We start from the raw sequence: 22346 nt of genomic DNA on the forward strand, positions 1-22346 counted from the left end.
ATTATAATTTTTCAAAGCGTTCAGTTTTTTTCAGTGATAAAAGTTCAAACTTCGAAATAAATTTTTCATGATGTTGTTGGTAGATGTCTTATCACATGACAGGCAAAAAAGGAAAGAATGAGCTAATTGCTGAGATTATGAGCAAAAAACAATCCATCTTATTTCTTTAAATACCTGAGTAATCCAAGTATAAGGTTTATTTAGGAATATTTTAGGGATATTCACTTAAAATGAGTTGAATTGATTAAACTTTTGATGCCATTTATTTGTCTCATTTTCAGGCATTAGCCACAAAAACCACCGTATACGAATGCATAAAGTGACATATAACTCACTCAGAGTTCTATCAATTTCAATTTACTACAGGTGAGTTAAGTTGCACAGTCACTGCGTGGAAGCCACAACTGTAGGACAAACGCAATCCACCGTTTTATTTATTGAAAAATATACTCCCACTCCTTTGGAGACACGCGTAAATCCGGTGAAAAAATGACAGCTCTTGAGGCGAATTCAGTATTGCTCGAGTCTGCCTTGGAGCAGAGCTATCTCAGTCAAATTCCTTGTCATTTCTATCTTTTGATGGAGTAATAAAGCGCTATAAAAGATCTAGATACGAGGATTTCGGGGTGATTTTAAGAGAAAAACAAAAGGGTACGATAATTTTCTATTCACCTGGTAAGACGTCGTGTCAAAATCTCGAAAACTGAAATCATTTTAAAAATAGAATTTAGAAGGACAAATTCAACAGCTTCCTTTCAAAATTAGTATATTTTCCAATGATTTTTTTGAGATCATCAACAACTTCATTTGAGTTGAAGTACGAGAATTTTTTTTCATTAGTATTAACAAGTGCTTCTTTACGAGCAGTTGACAAGCTCTCTTGATCAACCACTTATTAAATTTACAAACATATTGAGCCTGTAAAATCCATTTGACTCTAAAAAAAGACTGAACTGCTCTATCAAATACAACTCACTCGTTTCTTAATAGCCGGATTTGGTTATTAAATTTTGTAAAACAAACAGCGAAAATCGCATTATTAGTCACGGAAATGCCTTTCCAAAACTGGCGATTTATCCCTTAATCATTGGTCTCTTGTTTGTTAAACTTCAAACCTACAAAATTACATTTCTCTTTTACTTTATTGCCATTTTCTGTAGCCTAAAAAAAAGTTAAAAATTTTTTGATGCTTTTTTTTTTACCTGAATTTTCATTTGCACAGAAACCATTTCAGTGTGGCCACAAAAGTTTCCCGCCTTTTTATGATTTATAGTTTCTTGTTACTTGACCTTTTCTATGCTCTTTCATTTTTAAAGTTAATGTAATTAGAGCTTTACTTTGTTACCTAAAGCTATGGACATTTTCCAGCTTCTTTTCCAGATTTTGACTTTAATTTAGACTTTTCGGCAACCATTTCAATGCAACTATGTTCTATAGAAGTAAAAAATAATTTTACTTTGGAAGAGAAATGAAATATCATTTCTGCAAAGAGGAATATTGAATTTAAAACTGAAAAATATTTATAAACTAGACCAAGATTTAAAAAATTTTAAAAAGAGGTTCAATTCTTATTTCTTCGATAACTTAATTATTCACAGAAAAACTGGATGTAAAACTGAAATTGTCAAGCCCGAGAGAAAAGGACAAATATATTTTTATTTTAGGCTTAAGAGAACAACGAATGAATAGTACTTGTGCAAATCTGTTTTTTAAATGAAGCTACGAAACTTTTGAAAAAGCCAAAAAATGAAGGTTTAATGCGAATTCTAAAATTGATCTTTAAATTAGAAGAGTTATAAACTAGGAAGTATATTCGTTACGAAATATTTTCAGCCGTGTACAAGAAGTATTAGTAATTAAAAAAATGCTTGATAAAATCACATTTTGCTTCACAGAAAAGCTAAACTAATGTAACTATTAATTGTTTGTTGTTTTTTTTTCTTCCTTCAATTTGAGCTGAAAAATTTATTATATATACATATATATATATATATATATATCGATCTTGTGATTAAATTGCTGAAATTTTAGTTAAATTTAAATCATTACTGATTTGTCACGTGCTGCTTTTAGGACCTTTTAGGGTTTCGCGACTTTCCCACTTCAGGAGTTCGATGTTTAGCTCTTCCAACGAGCTGTCAATCAAATATTACGAACACAAAGCATTGAAAATCTAAAACAAGGGAAGAAAGACACTTGACAAATCTAATGCTTGTAAAATATTTTATTTTATAATCAATCTTATTATAGTTCTACAATATAAACTTTTCCATATTATTATCTGTGTTAAATACTTTATATTATAATTCTAAATCCGTCTTGTCCATCTTGAAGCTCAGATCCTTCTACCACTTGAGTATTTAATCTAAGTACCTGCCAGAGAGAATAAAAGAATTTGGATGAGTTTTAAATTGATATCCGCTAGTCCAAGCTGTTGATTGCTGAACGTCTAGCGACTCTCATTTAACGTCTATTGATCGCAGAAGACAACTCAATATAGAGTGAATTGGCGCCATGTTTTGGTACATTAACGGTGACATTTGACGATGGGCAAATTAGTCGTGGGAATTTCTACTTTTGTATTGTACGGTATATTTTTTTCTCTAATTTTAAAACGAGAGAGACTTCTTAATTCAGCACAAGTTTGAAACCTTTCTTTTAAGCTAAGAATAAATGAAACAAGCCTTACCAATTATGAGAGATGAGAGCTCTACAGGGTCATAGCCGTTAGGGCTGTGCAGTTCCTTCACACACACACGGGCAGAAGAAGTTCCGATATGCTGTGAAATAAAAGAAATCAATTCTAGTTACTAAAGTCGCATTTGATTTATTTAAAAAGATAAATCTTTCGCTATTATTACAACGAAATATCTTGTATTTTTCTAAGATAGTTTTGTATCTAAAATAGAAAGACAAACCCCCTGGCGTTTAGACACCGCGCGGAAATCAAGCTGAACGCAGCCGTGCAACAAAGACTTGCGCCAATAAAACATGAGATTTTATATCTTATTTTATGCTAGTACGAAAGAGCTACATATTTCTCTAAGTATGGAATAATCGATGCTAACTGTATAATTCTCCAGGTATATAGACTTTACGACTTTTGCTTACGGCAAAGTTGTATCACAAGAAAGGCGAAAAGATATGACAATTGCTCAAAAACATTTCAACAAAACACATTAGAATTTATAATCAAATCATTGTTTTGAGTACCAATTCTACGCTTCAAAACCTATGACGTTATTTTTGTTTTCCAAACAAGACTATTTGCCAAAACTAATTTTTTATGAACTTTTTTTTTTTTTGCCGCATTTAATCTTAAGGAATATTTGAAAGTAATGGCGCCTGAGGCGACAGCTTCCCAAAAGCATTCGTTGTATAGCGAGGCAGTTTTTTTTTCCTGATTGAATTTCTTTGAAAACTATAGGAAATCAAGCCAAGCTGATCTCGTAAAATATTGATTTCAAATGATACATCCTATTAACCAATATTGCTGTCTGCAAAACATGAAAAATAATTCTAAACGAGATTTTACGTGCGGCTCTCTTGATGTCGTTGGAAAGATTTTGAAGCTCTTGAGGAACTGGGAGTTTTGTTATTCTTTATAGTTATTTTATTTAACATAACTGAGCTATTGCCATTACTATGTCATCTATGTTGATCGCTTATGAAACAAAGCAACTTGACAAAAGCCATTGCGAGCAATGGTTGGAAAATCACAATGCCAATGTTTGTAAATAGCAGCTAGCGCCAAGGGCGTTTTCACTCACGTAACAAGGAAGCCATATTGGTGTACCAAACAATAGAAACTTTCTGCACGGTTTTTGCTTGAGAATACAGTTCAATGCCCGAAGGATAGAAAAGTTATTATTTTGTTACACCAAGATGGTCGCTATGATGTCAAGTGAAAACGCTCTATACTTTAGGCAGCGTATACCGTGTTACATTTTTCTTTTTCTCCCTTTCTTTCTCGTTTTCATTGCTCATTTTATTTTATTTTTGATCGTTGTTCACATTCTTCCTTGAATCTTCCATTTTGCAATAGCTTCATACTTGATATATTATACTACCACCGTCTTTCCCCTCTCAAAACCAAATGCAAACACACGAAGTACCTCCCTCTCAGATTCATCCCCAGCTTACCTCGACCCAGGCAGCGATGCTGTTGTAGTCTGGCATCATTGCTCCAACGCCTGTGTTGTGACCAGGAGTAACGATGACTGTAGGAGTAACGATGACTGTAGGAGGACCGTTAGCAAACTGCTTGTCGAAAGTCATCATCTATTCAACACAAAGAAATGAATGTCAGTGGACCAATTTCAAAATTGACAAATGCCCAATAAGTACAGGTCGCGAAAGAGAGGTTGGTCGCTTAATGAGTGTCCGCTTTACAAAGGTTATACTGCATCGCAATATGTTTTTACCTTACAGAAGGCATGATTATCGCTAGCAAGAGGAAGATAATCGTTTTTGAAGGACAACTTGTGTCTTTCTGATGACAGAGTGGATGGAAGAGTGTCGTATGCAAACCAGTCCTAAATGAAAAACAATAGAGATCCCAAATTTTATTAGAAAATATTTAACTTTTGATTTGAGCACATGTAATTTACAGAGTCAAATAATAAAAGCATTTCGTAGTTTGCGGTCACGAAAAATGAATATATATATACTTTGTAACTATGAAAATATACACCTCAGGGCTGATATAAGTCAGGACATGGCTAACTCACAGGTCAAACCCTGAAACAACCTCTGGGCTGATCTAAGTCAGGACATGGCTAACTCACAGGTCAAACCCTGAAAAACTCATGGTCTGATCTAAGTCAGGGCACGGCTTCCTCGCAGATCGAAATGGACATTAGTTTGTTGGGTTTCGAGCTAGGAAAGAGAACCTGGAAAACCCCTCCTCACTCAATGGGGAGGCCAGGGGGAGACCTAACCAACTATACTCACATGTGATACCAAGTCATGGGATCAAACCCAAGGTCCCAGAATGGAGTCCTGGGTACTACAAGATCAACCTTGATTCCCCACCTAACACTAATCATAAGTACCAACGATCTCTACATACCACTTTTATGTCCTTATGGAGTCCAAAGTTTTGCAGTTCACGAAGACAAATCTTGAACGACGAGGTCGTGATGTCTTCAACCCATGCGGTAGCTGCGTCGTGCTTCCGGTCTAGGACTCCATGTAGCGCCGACACCACAACGTAAGGATTCGAAGTAAACTTGTTCTAGAAAAATAAACATTTTGGCATAGTATTCATGGAAACTCATGTTACAAGACACATTCTTACCACTGTTGATTGCTGGTTCCCGCTGATCGAGACTACAGTCGTGACAGAGAAATTGGGCAATACACTTCCGTCAATCAAATAAATTGGTCGGTACCTTTATATTCATTGATTGGCGGCAGTGTATTGCACTGTTTCTGTTTCTTTTTTTCACTGTTACGACATGACAGTTGTCTGGATCAGCGCGTAGCAGTGAAAAGAGTGGTAACTCAATTTTTTTGGTGGATAAAAATGCGTCATAAAAAATTGATAGAAGACAATTTTAGCTTGGTCGTTTCATTAATTATTTTCAATCTAATTAATTCCAATGGGAAAATATTACACGCAAATGAATAAGGTAAAGTCTCTACTTACTGAAGGAAGGCTAACAGCTGTGCAGGTCGTTCCATCCCACCAGTTGTTCAGCGTTTCCTCACCAGCAACAGCGCCAGCAGGAGACCCTTGGTATGCAATAAAGTCAACAAAAGTGTCTCCATTGTCGGGTGTATCCCGGTCATTTCTGCCAGCCTTAAGCGCGCACACAGTAAAGTTACTGATATTTATTTCCTCGGTCCAGACAACAGCAGCATCATGAATAAAGCTTGCGTTAGCACCGGAGCTGAAGTAGTTGACACTCGCCTGTACGTGGACTTTATAGTTTGGAAGGAAGTTCTGTGTGGTGTAGGCGATGGTCCTACACTGGACATCAGTAGTATCCAGTGTGAGGCGGACGCGTCCACGATGTAGAATGAAAGCTAAAAGAAAAAGGTTAATATTTCATAACGAAGGTGGGAAACTATATTTGAGAATGAGTAAAGTTTCAATATTAATCGAAAATGGTTTCCACATAATCTGGTTGAGTATTCCTATTGGCCAATTCTATGAATCCCGCAAAGTCTTATTTTCCGCGTTTGTTGTCGAATTTATTCTTTCCATTTTTTGTAACGATACTGGAAATAATAAATTTGACGTCAAATGAATTCATTAAATGGGTATAAAGATATTTTATCCGACCAAAGGAAGGAAAAACCAGAGAACCCAAGGAAAGATAGACCAACATGTGATGCTGAGTACAGGAATCTAACCTGATATCCTAGAGGTGGGAAGCGAGTGCATTACCACTGCACCACCCTTGGTTCACTAATGTATGTGATGTTGAGTCCAGGAATCTCACCCGAGATCCCAGAGGTGAGAGGTGAGTGCACTACCACTACACCACCCTTGATTCACTTATGTATGTGATGTTGAGTCCAGGAATCTCACCCGAGATCCCAGAGGTGAGAGGTGAGTGCACTACCACTACGCCACCCTTGATTCACTTATGTATGTAATGTTGAGTCCAGGAATTAAACCTGGGACCCCACAGAGGTGAGAGGCAAGTGCAACTGATTTTTCACCCCAAAGTGTTTCGTATAACACGCTATCCGATAAAAGCGCTTGACTTTAAAAATGAAATGGTTGTAGCGTACTACGCCTTGAGAAATTTGTTAGCAAAAGTTCCTCAAATTTTAGCCTGCTCAATCACTCCAACACGATAAAAATCTCTAATTTTAAGTTATTTTATAGGATACTTACGAAAGCAGGGTCCTTCGTGCACTACAGTAATAATTTTTCGCTGGTTGCACATAGCTTGCTCTAGCTTGCACTGATTTTGGTAGGTCACACCATCGTCACCACATTTCTGGTCTTCAAAGTCGTCGCAATTTTCTGGGCAGATACATCGGGCATCTTTAGGTCCAAAGGCTTTGCATTTAGCATAGAAATCACAACTTACACCGATACATGGATCAAGATCTGCAAAGAGAAAAAGTCATCTTGGTCACTACAAAAAAGTGCGAATACCCGTATGCATAAAGCTTTATTAATTAAGAACACCCTTAGTATTGTTTTAGTAGAATGGTCTGTAGAGGCTTTGCACCATAACGTGATGACAGAAGACACAAAAACAAATGAAGTGGTAGCGAAAGTGGAGTGTGTCGTATACTTCAGCATCAGAATATTCACAAATACCAACGTCAAAGTAAATGCACAACTTCATTACAAACACCTTGGATCTTTATAACACGTGAATATTGTACACACAAAATCGAGCTCAACCCTGAGCGACGGAGAACTCGTAACTGGAGAAATACTTGCCTCCAATGGCTAGGTACTCGATGTTAACAGCATCATGATGGCCATCGAAAGGTTGGATGTCCTTCATGCAGACGGTGAAGCCACTGACAGTTACACCTTCGATCCATTCAGTTATAGCATTGTTGTCTGGTAGGATAGCTTTTGGGTTATTACTGTCTGTGTTGTGAAGAGCGGTTGTGATCATAACAGGCGTGGCGTAGAAACCATCATCAAACGTTATATCCTGTAAAAACACAATTCAGTAAATTAGACTGAACTAGAACTTTAGTGGAAAATTAAAGTTTAACTTCATGAACATTCTGGCGAGATAGGAAATGACATCTGGTGAAATTAATCAATAATATTTTTGACTGTTACTAAAAATAGCTAGATATATCTCAAAGCCTTGTGGGATCGAAATGCGGACAAACATTGCATACAAAGGCTTCGATTAAATGGAAAACAAGAAGAATATCAGTCGAAAAACCATACGTCATTGTTGCAGCATGTAACTACGCAGACTTGCGTCATCCGTGGAAAACGCTGTCCAACCGACCCTAGACTTTATTCTTTTTTTTTTTTTTTTTTTTTTTTTTCAATTAAATAGTGTGTAAATTATTAATTACAAGCATGTGTTTTCAATACAAAATATATACGTATTATTTACAAAGACATTTTTTTTTTTTTTTAGTTACAATAACAAAATAACTACACTATATATAAATATGTTTATGAGATTGCACCCTGCCAAGTGGTCTACTCCAAAGCTGGATTGATGAGTTTCCATTTACTTATGCTTTGCAACGATATGTTTGCTTATCGCCATTCGATATTCAATATTTCTATTTTGTTTAAGAGCATTTAGAAAACATTTTAGCGAAGGTCTTTTCATTTTTTCTCTAGATTTATATATAACTATTTTAAAATTTAATATAATATAATTCAAGATAGGATTATCTGAGCCCAAAATAATATGCTGGTAGTTATTTTTTGCCAGATTTACACCAAATTTTTCAAAATGGTCCCTTATTTCGAAATAGAAGTTTTTTGATTCTACACAATCAACAAACAAATGATATACAGTTTCAGGATAAATAGAGCAGAAAGAACAAGAGGAATATTCTAAAATTTTGAAACGATAAAGATCACGATTGAGAAATAGTACGTTATTCAATAATTTGTACTGAAAATATCTTGAATAAGTGTCTAGAGATGTTTTATAAATTCTGTTATAAATCATAGTCCAATCCAAACTTTTTTCTGGACTTATTATTCGAGATATGTATTTTTGTGAAGTTGGTTTCTTAAACTTTTTTCTCTATAAACCAATTATACAATACTTTAGTATGTAGCTTAAATACGTCAATATTGTTATTTGCTATATTAAGAGTCCTTTGTAACTTCTTTTTTCCACATTTTTTTCCTTTTACGAGAGTTTTCCATTCGTCGGGAATTGCGTGAATTATCCCGGCCCACTTCAAAAAATGTTTGTCTGCTAGTCCTCTTGATTTTGCATGTTCCCAATTGAAAAAACCATTATAATCGCATAAATCGTATATTTCATTGATATTCAGCTCTGAAAAATCTCTATAGAAAACGGAATTTCCTCCTATTTGAATATATTTGTTGTTCCATAGATGTTGATTATATACTGCATTTGGAGATGTACAATTCTCATCCGAGATCATCGACCATGCAATAAGAGCACTTTTATAAAATTGTGGAATAGTTTTAGGGATCTTTTTTTTGTCGAAGTTGTTTTGAATATGTCTAAAACCACCAATAGATTTCGTATATAACGATGGAATAAAACTAACTGTTGTCATTTCTTCCTTAAATTGAAATAGTTTTATTATCCATTTTACTCTATTGGCATTTAAACATGATTGAAAATCTGTTAGCTTCAAACCTCCCTCTCCATAATCTCCAATAAGTGTGCTATGTTTTATTTTTGGCTTTTTGCCATTCCAAATGAAATCTTGTATCGTGCTTTCGACAATTTTTGTAAACTCCTCGGGAACGTGAAGTACAGAACATACATACATAAGTTAAGGTAGGGCAAGTGCTCTCACAATTTGGATTTTTCCAAATAGTGTTAAATTGCGTGTCTTCCAGAGTGACAGGGTTGTCTGGAAGTTCGTTAGAATTCTTTTAAAATTATTCTCATAACTGTATTTATCATTATATGAAAAGAAAATCCCTAGTATTTTTATACCATCCTGGCAAAAATTGATCCATTTAAATTCCTTAAGGTGGATTTCTCTCGGTGGACAATGATTTCAACTATTTAGCCATCCGACTTCAGATTTTGCGACATTAATTTTTAGCGAAGAAAAGAGCGTGAATCTTTCCAGTTCTCTTAGTGCTTTTTGGAATGATGTAATATCTTTAAGAAAAAATGTAGTGTCGTCCGCGAACAGTAACATCTTTTTTTCCAGTTCTTTTATCCTGACACCCTCTATTTCCTGATTGCATCTTATCATTATGGCCATTATTTCAATTGTTAGAATAAAAAGATAAGGTGATATAGAGTCTCCCTGTTTTGTGCCTCTGTATATTTCAAAATAGTCTGTAACTTTTCCGTTATCAACCACACATACTTGATTATCTTGAAGTAAAATTTTAACCCATTTAATAAAGCTTTCATGAAAACCGAATTTCTGTAACACTGCGAAAAGAAAATTTCTTTCTATAGAATCAAATGCCTTTTCGAAATCTGCCGCAAACAGCAGTGAATTTTCATTTTTATGTTTTAAGTGTTCCATCATATCTTTTATTGTTCGCAGTATTTCCTCGATGTTTCTACCTTTTATAAACGCCGCTTGTTCCGGACTGACTAAATAAGGCAAAACTTTTGCCATTCTATTGCTTAACACTCTACTACACACTTTGACATCAACATTAATAAGACTTATAGGACGCCAAGAGTCCAGTTTTCTATTGTCTTTTCCAGGTTTTTCAAGTAAAGTTATTATAATTTGTTTTTGTGTTGTCGATAGTGAGCCGTTAATGTAAGCTTCATTAAGAGAACTCACGAAATCTTCCTTTATTTCAGGCCACAAAGCTAAATATAATTCTTTTGTCAAGCCGTCATTGCCAGGGGTTTTAGACGAGCCCATTTGTTGAAGTGCTTCTAGACATTCCCTTTCTGTCATTAATTGTCCGCATTGTTCTTTATCCTGGTCATTGACCAGTGGAGTCACATATTGCTATAGAAAATCCGTACATTCGTTAATCGTTTTGTCCGATCTGCTCTTATAGGTCGATTGATAAAAACTTTTTATTTTCTTAAGTATGTCCGTAGGGTTAACTGTTTCTGTTCCGTCTTCATTTATTATTTTTCTAATGTGTGTTTTAGCTTTATTTCTCTTCTCTAAATTTAAAAAATATCTAGTACTTTTTTCACCTTGTTCGCACCAGGTTGCCTTAGATCTTATAATGATGCCTTCTGTAATATACTCATTTTCCTCCTCTAACCTTCTTAACAATTCATCGTGTTCATTGAGCACCATATCGTCGTTCTCCCATCCTAATTTTTCCTCTATTTTTATAATTTCCGATTCCAACTGTTTGTGAGTTTCACGACGCTTCTTTGCAATTTGTTTTGAAAAATTAATAGAAAATTTTCTTATTTCATATTTGATAAGCTACCATTTTAATTGAGGACATTTTATTTCTTCCTTATCCAGATTTGATTTAATTTTCTTAATTATTTCTTTTATTTCCGCGCAGTATATATCATTGTGTACGAAAGAATTGTTAAACTTCCAAAATGATGGACCTGCCTTCTCATTTTTGTATATGTTTAACTTCAGACTAATTGCGGAGTGATCCGTAGAAGGAGCCGGGACAATATCGGTTTTCTCGACGTATGGTTGTAATTCATTAGAAACAAAGAAATAATCTAACCTACGATGTATGAATTTATTTTGTTGGCTTCGAATTCCTTGGCCTTTTCCGCGCCAGGTATATCGTTTTGAGTCTTGGTTCCGAATTCTCCATATGTCGCATAAATCATAATTCAAACTTAAAGTTTCCATTGATTCAATTGAACGTATCTTAAGAGTCGGATTTCCACCACTTGCCTCAAGATTTGGATCGAAAATAAAGTTGAAGTCGCCACCCCATATCATGTAGGTATCTATGGGATAGTCTATTTTGCTAATTATCTCTACGATTTCGTTCATTAGCTTTACTTGATCATTCTCTAAGTTTGGGAAATACGTATTGATCAAAAGAAAATGTTTACCTTGTATTTCACTCCACGCAATAACATACCTCCCATTAGCATCTATTATCTGTTGTTTGATGTTATATTCTAATTTGCTTCCAAATAACATCGCTGCACCTTTACTTTTAGATGTCCCTTGAGACATAATTAATTTACCTCTTGTTCTTTTTGACCATTCATCAGTAATTTCTTCTGTACTATGTGTTTCCTGTAAGAAAGTAACTCCGTTTTCTCCTCCATGATTAACTACCCAATTGAGAATCTTTCGGTTCTTTACATATTCTCTAAGACCTCTCACATTTAAAGATAGTAAATTGAAATTAGTACATTTATCCATTTTCCTTAACATATACCCTTAATATTTCATGATCATTTGGCAGGGGAATCAGAAAAAAAAATTTTTTTTTGACACAAACAAAAGCAAAACAAGAATACACTTACACAATAAATTAAGAGCATGTGTCTGAACACAAGACTATGAATTTTGGGACAGTCTTAAGCTTTAAAGCTCTTCCCGATTCTTTCTAAGGTTTCAAATATTTCAGTAAGAGAATAAGTTATATGACTAATATCTAAATTATAACTTCAGTGTATCGATAAATGTGAGACAGAAATGTCTCGATCAACTATGATTATTGGCCTTGATTAAAGGCATTAAGTAAAGCTCAAAGAGTAAGAAGAACAAAATAAATAAATTATCAGTTAAATTTCTAGGATTTTACCTACGGGCCACAACTGACCCCTAATGTATAATTTGTCTGGCTCCGCTTTGCTGAAGTACGCTGGAATTGAGTTCTCTCTAGCTTTTTTTAGTGTTGCCATCTGAGCGCGCCTTCTTATAAGGATTTCTTGTGGCAAATCCACGTACATTTGGTACTTGGTTCCTTTAAGCTCCCTTCCACGAGACATAATGCTCTCTGCATCTTTTGCTCTTAGGAATCTGGCTAGTATTGGTCTTGGTTTATCTGGTTTACTTCTCCTGTCTCTCCTGGCCGGGTTACGGTGGACCCTTTGTATTTCTACGGTGTCAAAGTCGTAGAAGCTTAGCTTTTCGTCTAGAAATTTTCTTAGAATGAACTCTGTGTTGTGGTCTTCGTCCTCGTCTTCTTCTATGTTAAGGAATTTGATGTTTTCCCTCCTCGAATACGCTTCTAGGTAGAGATTCTTTGTACTAACCTCTTCACATTTAACTTCAAGTGACTTAATTTTAGCTGCTGACTTCTTTATTTCTTGCTGGAGGTTTTGTACAGCTTGATCTTGACAATCTAGTGATCCTTTTAATTCCTTCATATCCTGACAAACGTCTTCTTGCTTTTTCTCTAGAATGTCAGTCTTTTCTTTGAAATTATCGAGTGATAGTTGAAATGAGTTAACTGTATTTTCAATAGCGTCCAGTTTAGAGAGTTTGTGTAAGATTGAATCGAGCTTCTCGCTCAGCTCTTTTGACATTTCGAGCGTGTCTTCTTCCTCTTTGAGATGGCTTTTTATCTTTTTTTGATCCGGGGATCTTGTTAAGTTGAACTTGAAGCTGAACTTGTCGATGAACGATTTCTTCTTTTACTTTTACTTTCTGAAGAAAAACTTTCCATTTACTCTCTAATTTTTAAATTTCGCGGGAGAGAGCTCTTTCGCCTTCCTTACGCCTCCATCACCTCGGTCCCAGTCCTAGACTTTATTCTAATCGTCCTATTCTTCGATTGCACGTTACGTCATCGCGGCCATGTTGGTGCCATTTAACAAAAGATTTCTCATTAGCACCCATTGTGAACGGCACCACAATGGCCGCCATGCTTTTGTCTTTTGACTCTCTTGGGAATGCTTGCAATCCACCAATAGTTTAAAAAATTAAATTACCTGACAGAAACTATAGTGGGTAGCGCTGGTCAATGCAGCTGAATTAGGCATGGTTACTGATTTTCCAATGGGTATAGACCATCCGTTTGGAATCCCTTCCAAGGCTAGCCAGTCCTGAAAAAGAACATACAAAAAAATCAATATAGAATAATTTTTTAAAGCCCAGAATTCAAACGTCGAATTTCACTTGCTGAATCAAATAGAGCAGCGCACTGATTCTAAAAATAGCTTAAAGATTCGGACAAACATTGCATTCTGTTTAACCGCTACGAGGATTATACGAACCGATTTTATTATTTTTACTTAAAGTTACAATAACCCATGTAAACTAAGATCAACTGCGATCGGCTGTGAAAATTATCTGCTGAAAGTAAACTTGTAAGTTTGTTTGTCCGAATTTCGCCTTTGTCTTCGTTTTTATGACGTCACGGTTGCGCTGCGCTATTGAAATGAGAAAAACTATATTTTGAATTCATTTGCATCACTTTCTAGTTTGACTTTATCGATCGTCTTCTATATTTTCTTCGCTCGTGTTCAGCGATAGGGTACAAGGTTTTACCATTTCAAAATATATACCCTTCACTTGAGAATAAGCCGTCTTTGTTTAAGTTGCATCCATATTCATGTGTCTTCTCATGTGCAACCGTTAAACAAAGAAATGATACTCTAGAGAATAACGCGTGGTCTGAAATAAAACATTTCGCCTAGGTAGAAAAGATATCTTTTGGAGGCGTACTTACCACTGCAATCGACTCGTGAACGCCATCAAAATTCTTCAACTCTCGAAGACAAGCTTTGAATGAATACTGGGTGGCGCCTTCAGCCCATACACTCATTGCATCATGGCTGTTCTCGAAGCTCGTCTTGTGGATGGCGGTCACGTACACGTATGGTGCAGAGGGGAAAGACTAAGAAACAAATTGTAAAGTTAGTTATACTCGAGCACGCAGTAAAGCTTAGAATATTTCTCTCCTGTTACAGCAAATAAGTTTAAAGTAACGTGTATCTTGGTATCTTGCTGATTCTTGGGGTGCATGTTACATTATTTATGCAAAACCCTTGTGGGGTCCAAAACAAAGAATCTGAGACCGAAAGGTGTCCTGGGTAATGTAAATGACATAACTGTCCTCGATGAATTGCGCTATTTCATAATGACGTCACATCAAAACAAATTATTGTTTTAATCATGGTCGCTGGAGGGGGATGAAATGACAACAACACATCTTAGATCACAATGAAATTTGGTTTACGAGCTGGTGAAGGCAAGAACAATCAAATATTACGCTAAATATCTCGAACGAAGAGAATCAAGCTTAAATTTAGCCTACATTTCTATCATTTTAGTGAACTTAAACAAACCAAGACGTCATTATGAAATAGAGGAATTCATTTGAAAGCCTCCTTACTTTCTGCCAGTAAAGCAATTTATAAACATTCTACAATCGCCAGTTGTATCCCTACGTGCGTTTGATCTATTAACATAATTCCCATGTACCATTCCGGTATCAGCTTCTATGTTAATTATATGCATGTTCTTTATCCCGACAAAAACTTGCAATTTGAATGGATCATGCTCTTGGCACAAAACACATAGGTATGCTCATTTCAAACAATTTCTTTCCGTTGCAAGGTAATGGAGATTTTAAATCTGGTAACAGTACAATAAACCGTGCCGTATCTATCATGAGAATTAGTAAATGTGTGCAATTTCCAAAACGCTAGAGTGCGTACCATATTTCCTTGAAAAAATTAACCAACAAAATTGTACAAATTAGTGCGAAGTTTTGTAGGTCTACGGTCTACTGAGGTTTACTGAACTTAGACTTAATAGAAATCTTAGAGTGCATACCATATATCAGTGAAAAAGTTAACTAACAAAATTGTACAGATTAGTGCAAAGTTTTGTAGGTCTACGGTCTACTGAGGTCTACTGAACTTAGACTTAATAGAAATCTTAGAGTGCATACCATATATCAGTAAAAAAGTTAACTAACAAAATTGTACAGATTAGTGCAAAGTTTTGTAGGTCTACGGTCTACTGAGGTCTACTGAACTTACTAATTTGTGCGATTTCTTACAAAGTGTTTCACGGATATATAACATGCACTCTCCAATTGTTTAAGAAAAGCATACAGTTCTTAAAAATAGTTTTTAAAACATAAAAAAACAGATTTTTCTGAAACGCTTATCAATATACCTTTCCAGTAAAGTCAACATCCACGCATTCGGTACCAGAAGTAAAGAGAGGCACGTCAGATTTTCCAGCAAGTCCAGTTCCTGGTGAGCCCGCGTATGTCATCCATTGGAGTTTGATCACACGAGAGACTGGGACAGGTCCGGCCGTCTCTACACATGCCATAAATCCATTCTCGGTAATCTTCTCGACCCAGCTTACAGTCGCCTCGTATGTATATTCATTATCATCGGCTAAGATGGCTGTTTGAACATGGATCTCAGGTAGTTGGGCGCTAGTATAAGAGTTTGCAAAACCAAATGGCTTGCAAGAAAAGTCGTTTTGAGCTAGGATAGTGAATGTTCCTTTTCCAAACTGTATTACGCCCTCCGCTAAAAATGAATAAAAGTTAACTATTATCTAAAGCTGTCCATTAACAAAAATGTAGCTATTTTGTTACTAACATCGCTTTTACATGCAATAAGTTTTCCTTTTTTTCGTTTTGGTTTTTTTTTTTTTTTTTTCTTTTTTTCTTTTTTTACCTTGCAAAAAATGTTAAAAATAACACGAGTTAGGTCAGTACAGAGGTTGTTTCATGGTAAAATTAAGAAAAAAACTAAATTAATTATGTCTGTAGCAACCGTGTGAAGAAATTGTATTTGCCCTTTCTTCTGTTGAGGAATTTTACAAAAACGTTCCAGCATATTTCACTTCTACACCTTACAAAAAATATCTTCTGTTTTATCTGCAGAAGTTAAAATATAATCCACACGTGAAAAAGTCTACTAAAATATGGAACATTTTTCATTACTTTTGCGAGACAACTTCAAGAAAAAATTGGAAATAACTGCTTTTGCTTTAGTTTTAAATCTAATTTTGATTTTCTTAAATTATTCTTATTGCATAAATATTGGAATCTAGAGTTCCGAATCCATTTTTTTATATATCAACTTTTCTTCAATTATCTTATGAATATTTCCGCTTTGAATATCAAGTCTAGGAAGGATCAATTTATTATTTTTTTGGTATACAAACCTGGTGCGAAAAGAGCGAAGGTAGCGAAAAATAGGAGTACCGAAAACTTGTCCATGTTGAATCTGAAATAAGAGTTTAAAAAAAGCTTACTTATAAAGTTTTAAATCTTTTTGGTTTTAAACTGAATGGATTCTGCAGAAAAAGTTTAAACTCAAAGACTAACAAGAGTTAGAATTTTTTTTAAGCTTTCCTACCATTGACAAATAAACTCTGCCAAGAACGTAAAAGTTTAAATATTTCTCTAAACTTTCAAGAGTTTAAAACCAAACGGAACTCAAGAGTTTACGAAAACTAATAGCTCAATCTTCCTAGGAGAAGTTAGAGTAAAAAGAAGCTCTAAGAAACAACTTTACGAATGCCTTACCTCGAGAAATCCTGAGAGCAAATCTTGATAGCTGCTTCAAGCGAGAAGTGAACGAATGCTCTCTGCTTTGTGTTTTTATACCATTCGGTACTGCTTATCGCACGGGGTTATTTACAAGTCAACAACGAACAAATGATCCCGTTTTATGCATTAATAAGAATGTTTTTATTGTAATAATATTGGTGTGATATTATAATCATGTTGAATAACATTCCTTTTAAATCCAAAGAACAATGATTTGACAAATGTATGAAAAATATTACGAAATGGTCTAGGATTTCTGTCATTTTTGGAAGAAAAATATTCCTAAATTTGACTAGATTGTATAGATTGTTTTCAGTACACAATTCTTTATTACAACAAAAACATTCTTTTTCTACATGAAAAACTGAGAAAACGTTTTGATCCTCTGCTAGGGATCTTAAAAAATATTCACTGGAATTACAGATACCTACAAGCTATTTAGGGTGTGAAAAGCATGATTAGAGCTACACTTGTCAGAACGAAACGTGGTTCGTATCACAAAGATCAAAACCCGACATAAAGTTCAAAAGATTTGGGTACAGAATTCAAACCGCAAACCGTTTAGTTTTACAAAGGTATTGTGCATTTGATACAACGACGGAGATAATAAATGATTTTGAAAAAAAAAGCACGACTTTGGAAAAAAACAAGCATCAAATAAAGTGAAGCCGATGGGGGGAGGGGGGAGGTGTTTGTCCGACCGTTCCAATTCACCTGTCCCCTCCCCCCTCCTCCCCAGTGTAAAGGTGCGAGACGTAATAGGGTTCAAGTTTATAATAGCAAATTATCGTGTTTTGTAAGAATAATCCGTAGTGACAGGCGGTATCTCTCAGCATGATTATTGACATCTTAAAGATTCGTGCCATTGACACTTACAAATGCACGTGTGCCGCACAGTACGTGAAAATTAAACACCTTCATCTCAAATTAATCAAATGCACAAGTTCAATAATTACGACTGAGCTACGCAAACGTTCCTACACGAGAAAGAAAGCGTAGAAAATAATAATAAGGTGCGAGTTTTAGATTTTTCATTCGTTTAAAGTTCGAATATTTTTCGTATGTGAGGATTCAGTTCTTCCCTAGCAGCACCCTTTTTGCAACTTTTTTCTATTATTATTTGTTTTCAAATAAAGTTATTATAAATTCTAGTCTTGAGCAACGCTGAGGAAAATTTTCCCGATGCTTTTAGCAACATATAACTGCAAGCTTCGAGTTCCTTTTTTTCAGGACTATTTCGTTACCTTTCTAATGTTTTAAACTCTCTAAAATGAGAACATGCGTAATAAGTAAATTACGAGCCTTAGATGAAACGACTGAAGAAGAGTGCCATACAAGCCTTTCACAACTTCAAGTCGCGTAAAAAATGAGCCAGCTCAACTAGAAACTGTGGACAGCTGTTTCGGCCTGTATTGGGCCTCGTCAGCACAGTGTATCTAGTGAGCTGGCAATCCCACGAAAAAGTAGTACTAGATAGATGTGGCAGTGCGCCGTGTGTGATGGGCTCGGATATCAAATAAGAACATCTAGTTGAGCTGGCTCATTTTTTACGCGACTTGAAGTTGTGAAAGGCTTGTATGGCACTCTTCTTCAGTCGTTTCATCTAAGGCTCGTAATTTACTTATTACGCATGTTCTTATTTGATATCCGAGCCCATCCCACACGGCGCACTGCCACATCTATCTCTCTAAAATGAGTTGAGTTCAAATACATCTAGTGATCAGAATAAATCTTATTTCCAATCGATTTGCTAAAAGAAAAGTAGTACAGTATTTTTAGTACAGCACTAAAAAAGGTACAATACAACTTGTTGAGAAATAAGTAATGAGTTCTTTCAAGAATTTGAAAAATTATTGCGTTTTTGGTTTCAGTTTCTGTTTCAACGTTGGCTGAGTTGGCGATGATTTGGAAGCACTTTGTTCCATTTTTCTCCCTGTTGTACATGTCACAAACATCTGGTAAGATATACTAACTATACTAACTAGCTTTTCTTTTCTCCTCCTTCTCCTTCTCCTTCCCTTCTGCTTCTCCTTCTTCTCCTTCTCCTTCTGCTTCTCCTTCTCCTTCTGCTTCTCCTTCTCCTTCTCCTTCTCCTTCTCCTTCTCCTTCTCCTTCTCCTTCTCCTTCTCTTTCTATCAGCAAAGATTTCTATTTCTTAAAAATGTACCTAAATTATTTTTTAGCTGAAGCCATAGAAATGTCTCATGGTATGATTAGCATAAAAATTACCGAGACGAGCCAACTGCATGTAAATCTGAAGCTTTTTCGACGCCATTCACCACCAATGACGTCATGGTGCTGCTCAGTCCCGCGCGGTCAATCACGACCTTACCTATGTTTGATGCAGCAACAGCATGGGTCAAGCATGTGGACAGGAACAATGTAACAGTGTGCGTGATGGCCTCGGTGAAAATATATGAATTCAGAGTAAGTATTTTATACGTGTCACTTATCTTTATTTCTGCATGATTTTCGATCAGCTGACAAAAGGCTAAATCATTATGACTGCAAAAGGGTAGTCAAACACTGACTACCATGTGCTGTCACTACCATGTGCTGTCACTACCATGTGCTGTCACTACCATGTGCTGTCAATCAGTACGAATTATAAACTTGCGATTTAGCTGAAGGAATTTCAATAAACAAGAATCTGAATAACGGCCTACAGAGGCTTTGCACCATCACGTGACGGCAGCCATGTTAGATGGCAGGAACAATACAATCTTTTTACATGAGAAAGAATTCAATTCCTGAGAGCAAAGGGATTTTATTGTTCTGCCATTTAACCACAGGCAGCCCGAGCTGTATTATGGGTGCAGGTACGTGATGGTGCAAAGCCTCTATACTACAGTGAAAGGCAAACACTGCCCGTAATGTGTTACCAACCAGAGAGTATTCTATTGCTGGGTATTAATCTTATGAAATGAATGAATCTTGTGAATTTAATGAATATTTAATGATAAATTAATGAATGTTAACTTATTACAAGCCTTCAATGACAGTCAAACACTGCCCGTCGTGTGCTTTCAACCAGAGAGTATTCTATTGCTTTGTATCAATCAGCTAAATGAATCTCATGAATCTCATTACCAGCCTACAATGACAGACAAACACTGCCCGTCATGTGCTTTCAACCAGAGAGTATTCTATTGCTTTGTATCAATCAGCTAAATGAATCTCATGAATCTCATTACCAGCTTACAATGACAGTCAAGCACTGCCCGTCATGTGCTTTCAACCAGAGAGTATTCTATTGCTTGGTATCAATCGGCTGAATGAATCTCATGAATCTCATTACCAGCCTGCAATGACAGACAAACACTGCCCGTCATGTGCTATCAACCAGGGTCATTCAAACGCTTGGTATCAATCAGTTCAATGAATCTTATTACCAACCTTGAGTGAAGGTAAAACGCTGCTTTTCATATGCTCAATCAGTACATGCACATTTCTTATGAAAACTTGACAAGCAGCTGGTAAAGATTATACACGTGACCGGAAATGACGTCAGTAATAGATTGCTTACACGTCGTTTGCTTTAGATTCTAGAAATCCAGTGGCTAGCATTTATTGACATACCCAGTGAGACAATGGCTGGGGTTATTTCTGTTCCTCTCTGGACCACAGGAACTAAATGCATTGATATGACATACTCGAGGGTGAGTACAATTTAGAGAGGGTCCTGAAGGGGTAAAATTGGAGCAGGTGTTCGTCATTTTTGGGGCCAGGAAAACGGGATTTTTATGGCACTGGAATTGGGGTTCACAAACGAAAAATACTTTCAACAAAATGGAAATGGGATTGAGATTTGAGCAAAACACGGGGACTGGGTCTATGGAATTTGGTCAAAATGGGGACTGGGAATTGGTATTACAACCCCACCTTCAGGACTTTCTTTAGATCGTAGGCCACTTTAAAATAATGGTCCGGATTTTTTATTTCATCAATTGTGCGACATTTTTTTTACTAGGGGGAATTTGGAATGTAGTGGCTGAGCTACGATTCTGATAGACCTCTGGGACGTAATTTTTCCCCATTTCAAACCACTTGTACGTCATTCCCTAGAGTATTATTTCACTGTTTAACTGTTGTGCACGAGAAAATACAAGAATATGGATACAACTCAAAGAATCTTATTAGTGCGCGCGCAAAGAAAAAAACACTGACCACAACAACGACAGGGCTGACAGGACTGACAGTGTAAACACATGCGTCAAATTGTCCACGAAATTGTCTATACTTAAAAGAATGATGAGAATATGCTTTTCAGCCTTTTTTTCTGGTTACGAAAAACAAATCATTATATACTCATATTTCCATTTTTCACCAGCTTTTGACTGAGATTCCTGTGGTGTTTGTATCCGCGCATCATAGTGGCAGTCCTGGTAACGATCATGACGTAACCAGCGTTTGGGCTGAGGACGTAACGCCTGAAGACTTCAAGATTTGTGTTCGAGAAATGAAAAACTTTGATGGAATACATCTACTTATCAAAGTGGTGAGTGAGAAACGAAAGAAATAGGATAGAAAAGAGCTAAACCCTTTTTTATTAATCTATTATTTGCTTTTTATTCATTCATTTATTCATTCCTGCTTTACAGCGCTCCTCAATCACACGCGCGAAATCTTACAATTTGCCATCGCGACGAAGAAGGTTTTGGTGGGCGTCAATCAATGCGTTTCCATGACATTCCATAAGCACGTGGCATCGAAAGCTTTGTGTTTTCCAGCAATATTATGGAAATACTTCGATTGACGTCCACCAAAACCTTATTTTGTCGCGATAGAAGTTTTTACGATTTCGCGCGCGTGATTTAACTCCTTCATTCCTATCCTCCTCCTATTTTTCATTCATTTCTTCATTTCCAATTTCTTCCTTCCTTCTTTCTTTCCTCTGTCCGTCCGTCCAGCCGTCCGTCCGTCCGTCCTTTATTTATTTATTTATTCATTCATTTGTTCGTTCGTTGGTTTGTTCATTTGCTCATTCGTTACTTCGTTTGTTTCTTCTTCTTCTTCTTCTTCTTCTTCTTCTTCTTCTTCTTCTTCATCGTCTCGAAGAGGATACTTGGTTAATGGTGTATTAAAACTATTACACAACACTCTTTAATCACATCGATTAATCAATCACATATCATATCTTGAACTTATTGCTTCTTTTCAATAGCATTGGCTGGTTATCGACTCTCTTCCATCACAATGGACACAGGCAAAAGTCAAGGGAAGATTAACTTTTCTCAACACTATGCCACCTCCCAGACAATTCCAATACAGCTAC

At 36.0% G+C, this 22346-nt stretch overlaps 2 protein-coding genes across 2 annotated transcripts; both read right to left on the bottom strand.

The window, feature by feature from the left end:
• Positions 1-2209: 2209 nt before the first annotated feature.
• LOC116292207 (uncharacterized) lies at positions 2210-17082 on the bottom strand. The gene is made up of 13 exons (XM_031699471.1): positions 17048-17082; positions 16684-16745; positions 15673-16040; positions 14216-14383; positions 13476-13589; positions 7412-7634; positions 6851-7069; positions 5651-6030; positions 5072-5236; positions 4425-4535; positions 4144-4281; positions 2690-2780; positions 2210-2373 (listed from the first exon to the last, which is right to left on the bottom strand). The coding sequence occupies exons 2-13, from the start codon at positions 16736-16738 to the stop codon at positions 2366-2368; spliced, it is 2040 nt and encodes a 679-aa protein (XP_031555331.1). The 5' UTR covers positions 16739-16745; positions 17048-17082; the 3' UTR covers positions 2210-2365.
• On the bottom strand, positions 12324-13070 carry LOC148911414 (uncharacterized). Its single transcript, XM_089029884.1, has one exon. The coding sequence runs from the start codon at positions 13068-13070 to the stop codon at positions 12324-12326; it is 747 nt and encodes a 248-aa protein (XP_088886010.1).
• Positions 17083-22346: the final 5264 nt, after the last annotated feature.

Source organism: Actinia tenebrosa, unplaced genomic scaffold (assembly GCF_029948245.1).
Source record: "Actinia tenebrosa isolate PJP-AT-01 unplaced genomic scaffold, QUT_ActTen_1.0 PGA_scaffold14__42_contigs__length_11649687, whole genome shotgun sequence".
Lineage (NCBI taxonomy): Eukaryota > Metazoa > Cnidaria > Anthozoa > Actiniaria > Actiniidae > Actinia > Actinia tenebrosa.

What these genes read in the sequence shown, in the direction of transcription:
- LOC116292207 (XM_031699471.1), bottom strand. Translation starts at nt 16,738, where the DNA reads ATGGACAAGTTTTCGGTACTCCTATTTTTCGCTACCTTCGCTCTTTTC. An exon ending in GCACGAAGGACCCTGCTTTC is followed by an intron (nt 6,031 to 6,850) that starts GTAAGTATCCTA and finishes TTTTTCTTTTAG; the next exon opens with CTTTCATTCTACATCGTGGA. An exon ending in TCCATAAGGACATAAAAGTG is followed by an intron (nt 4,536 to 5,071) that starts GTATGTAGAGAT and finishes TTTTTCATTTAG; the next exon opens with GACTGGTTTGCATACGACAC.
- LOC148911414 (XM_089029884.1), bottom strand. Translation starts at nt 13,070, where the DNA reads ATGTCAAAAGAGCTGAGCGAGAAGCTCGATTCAATCTTACACAAACTC.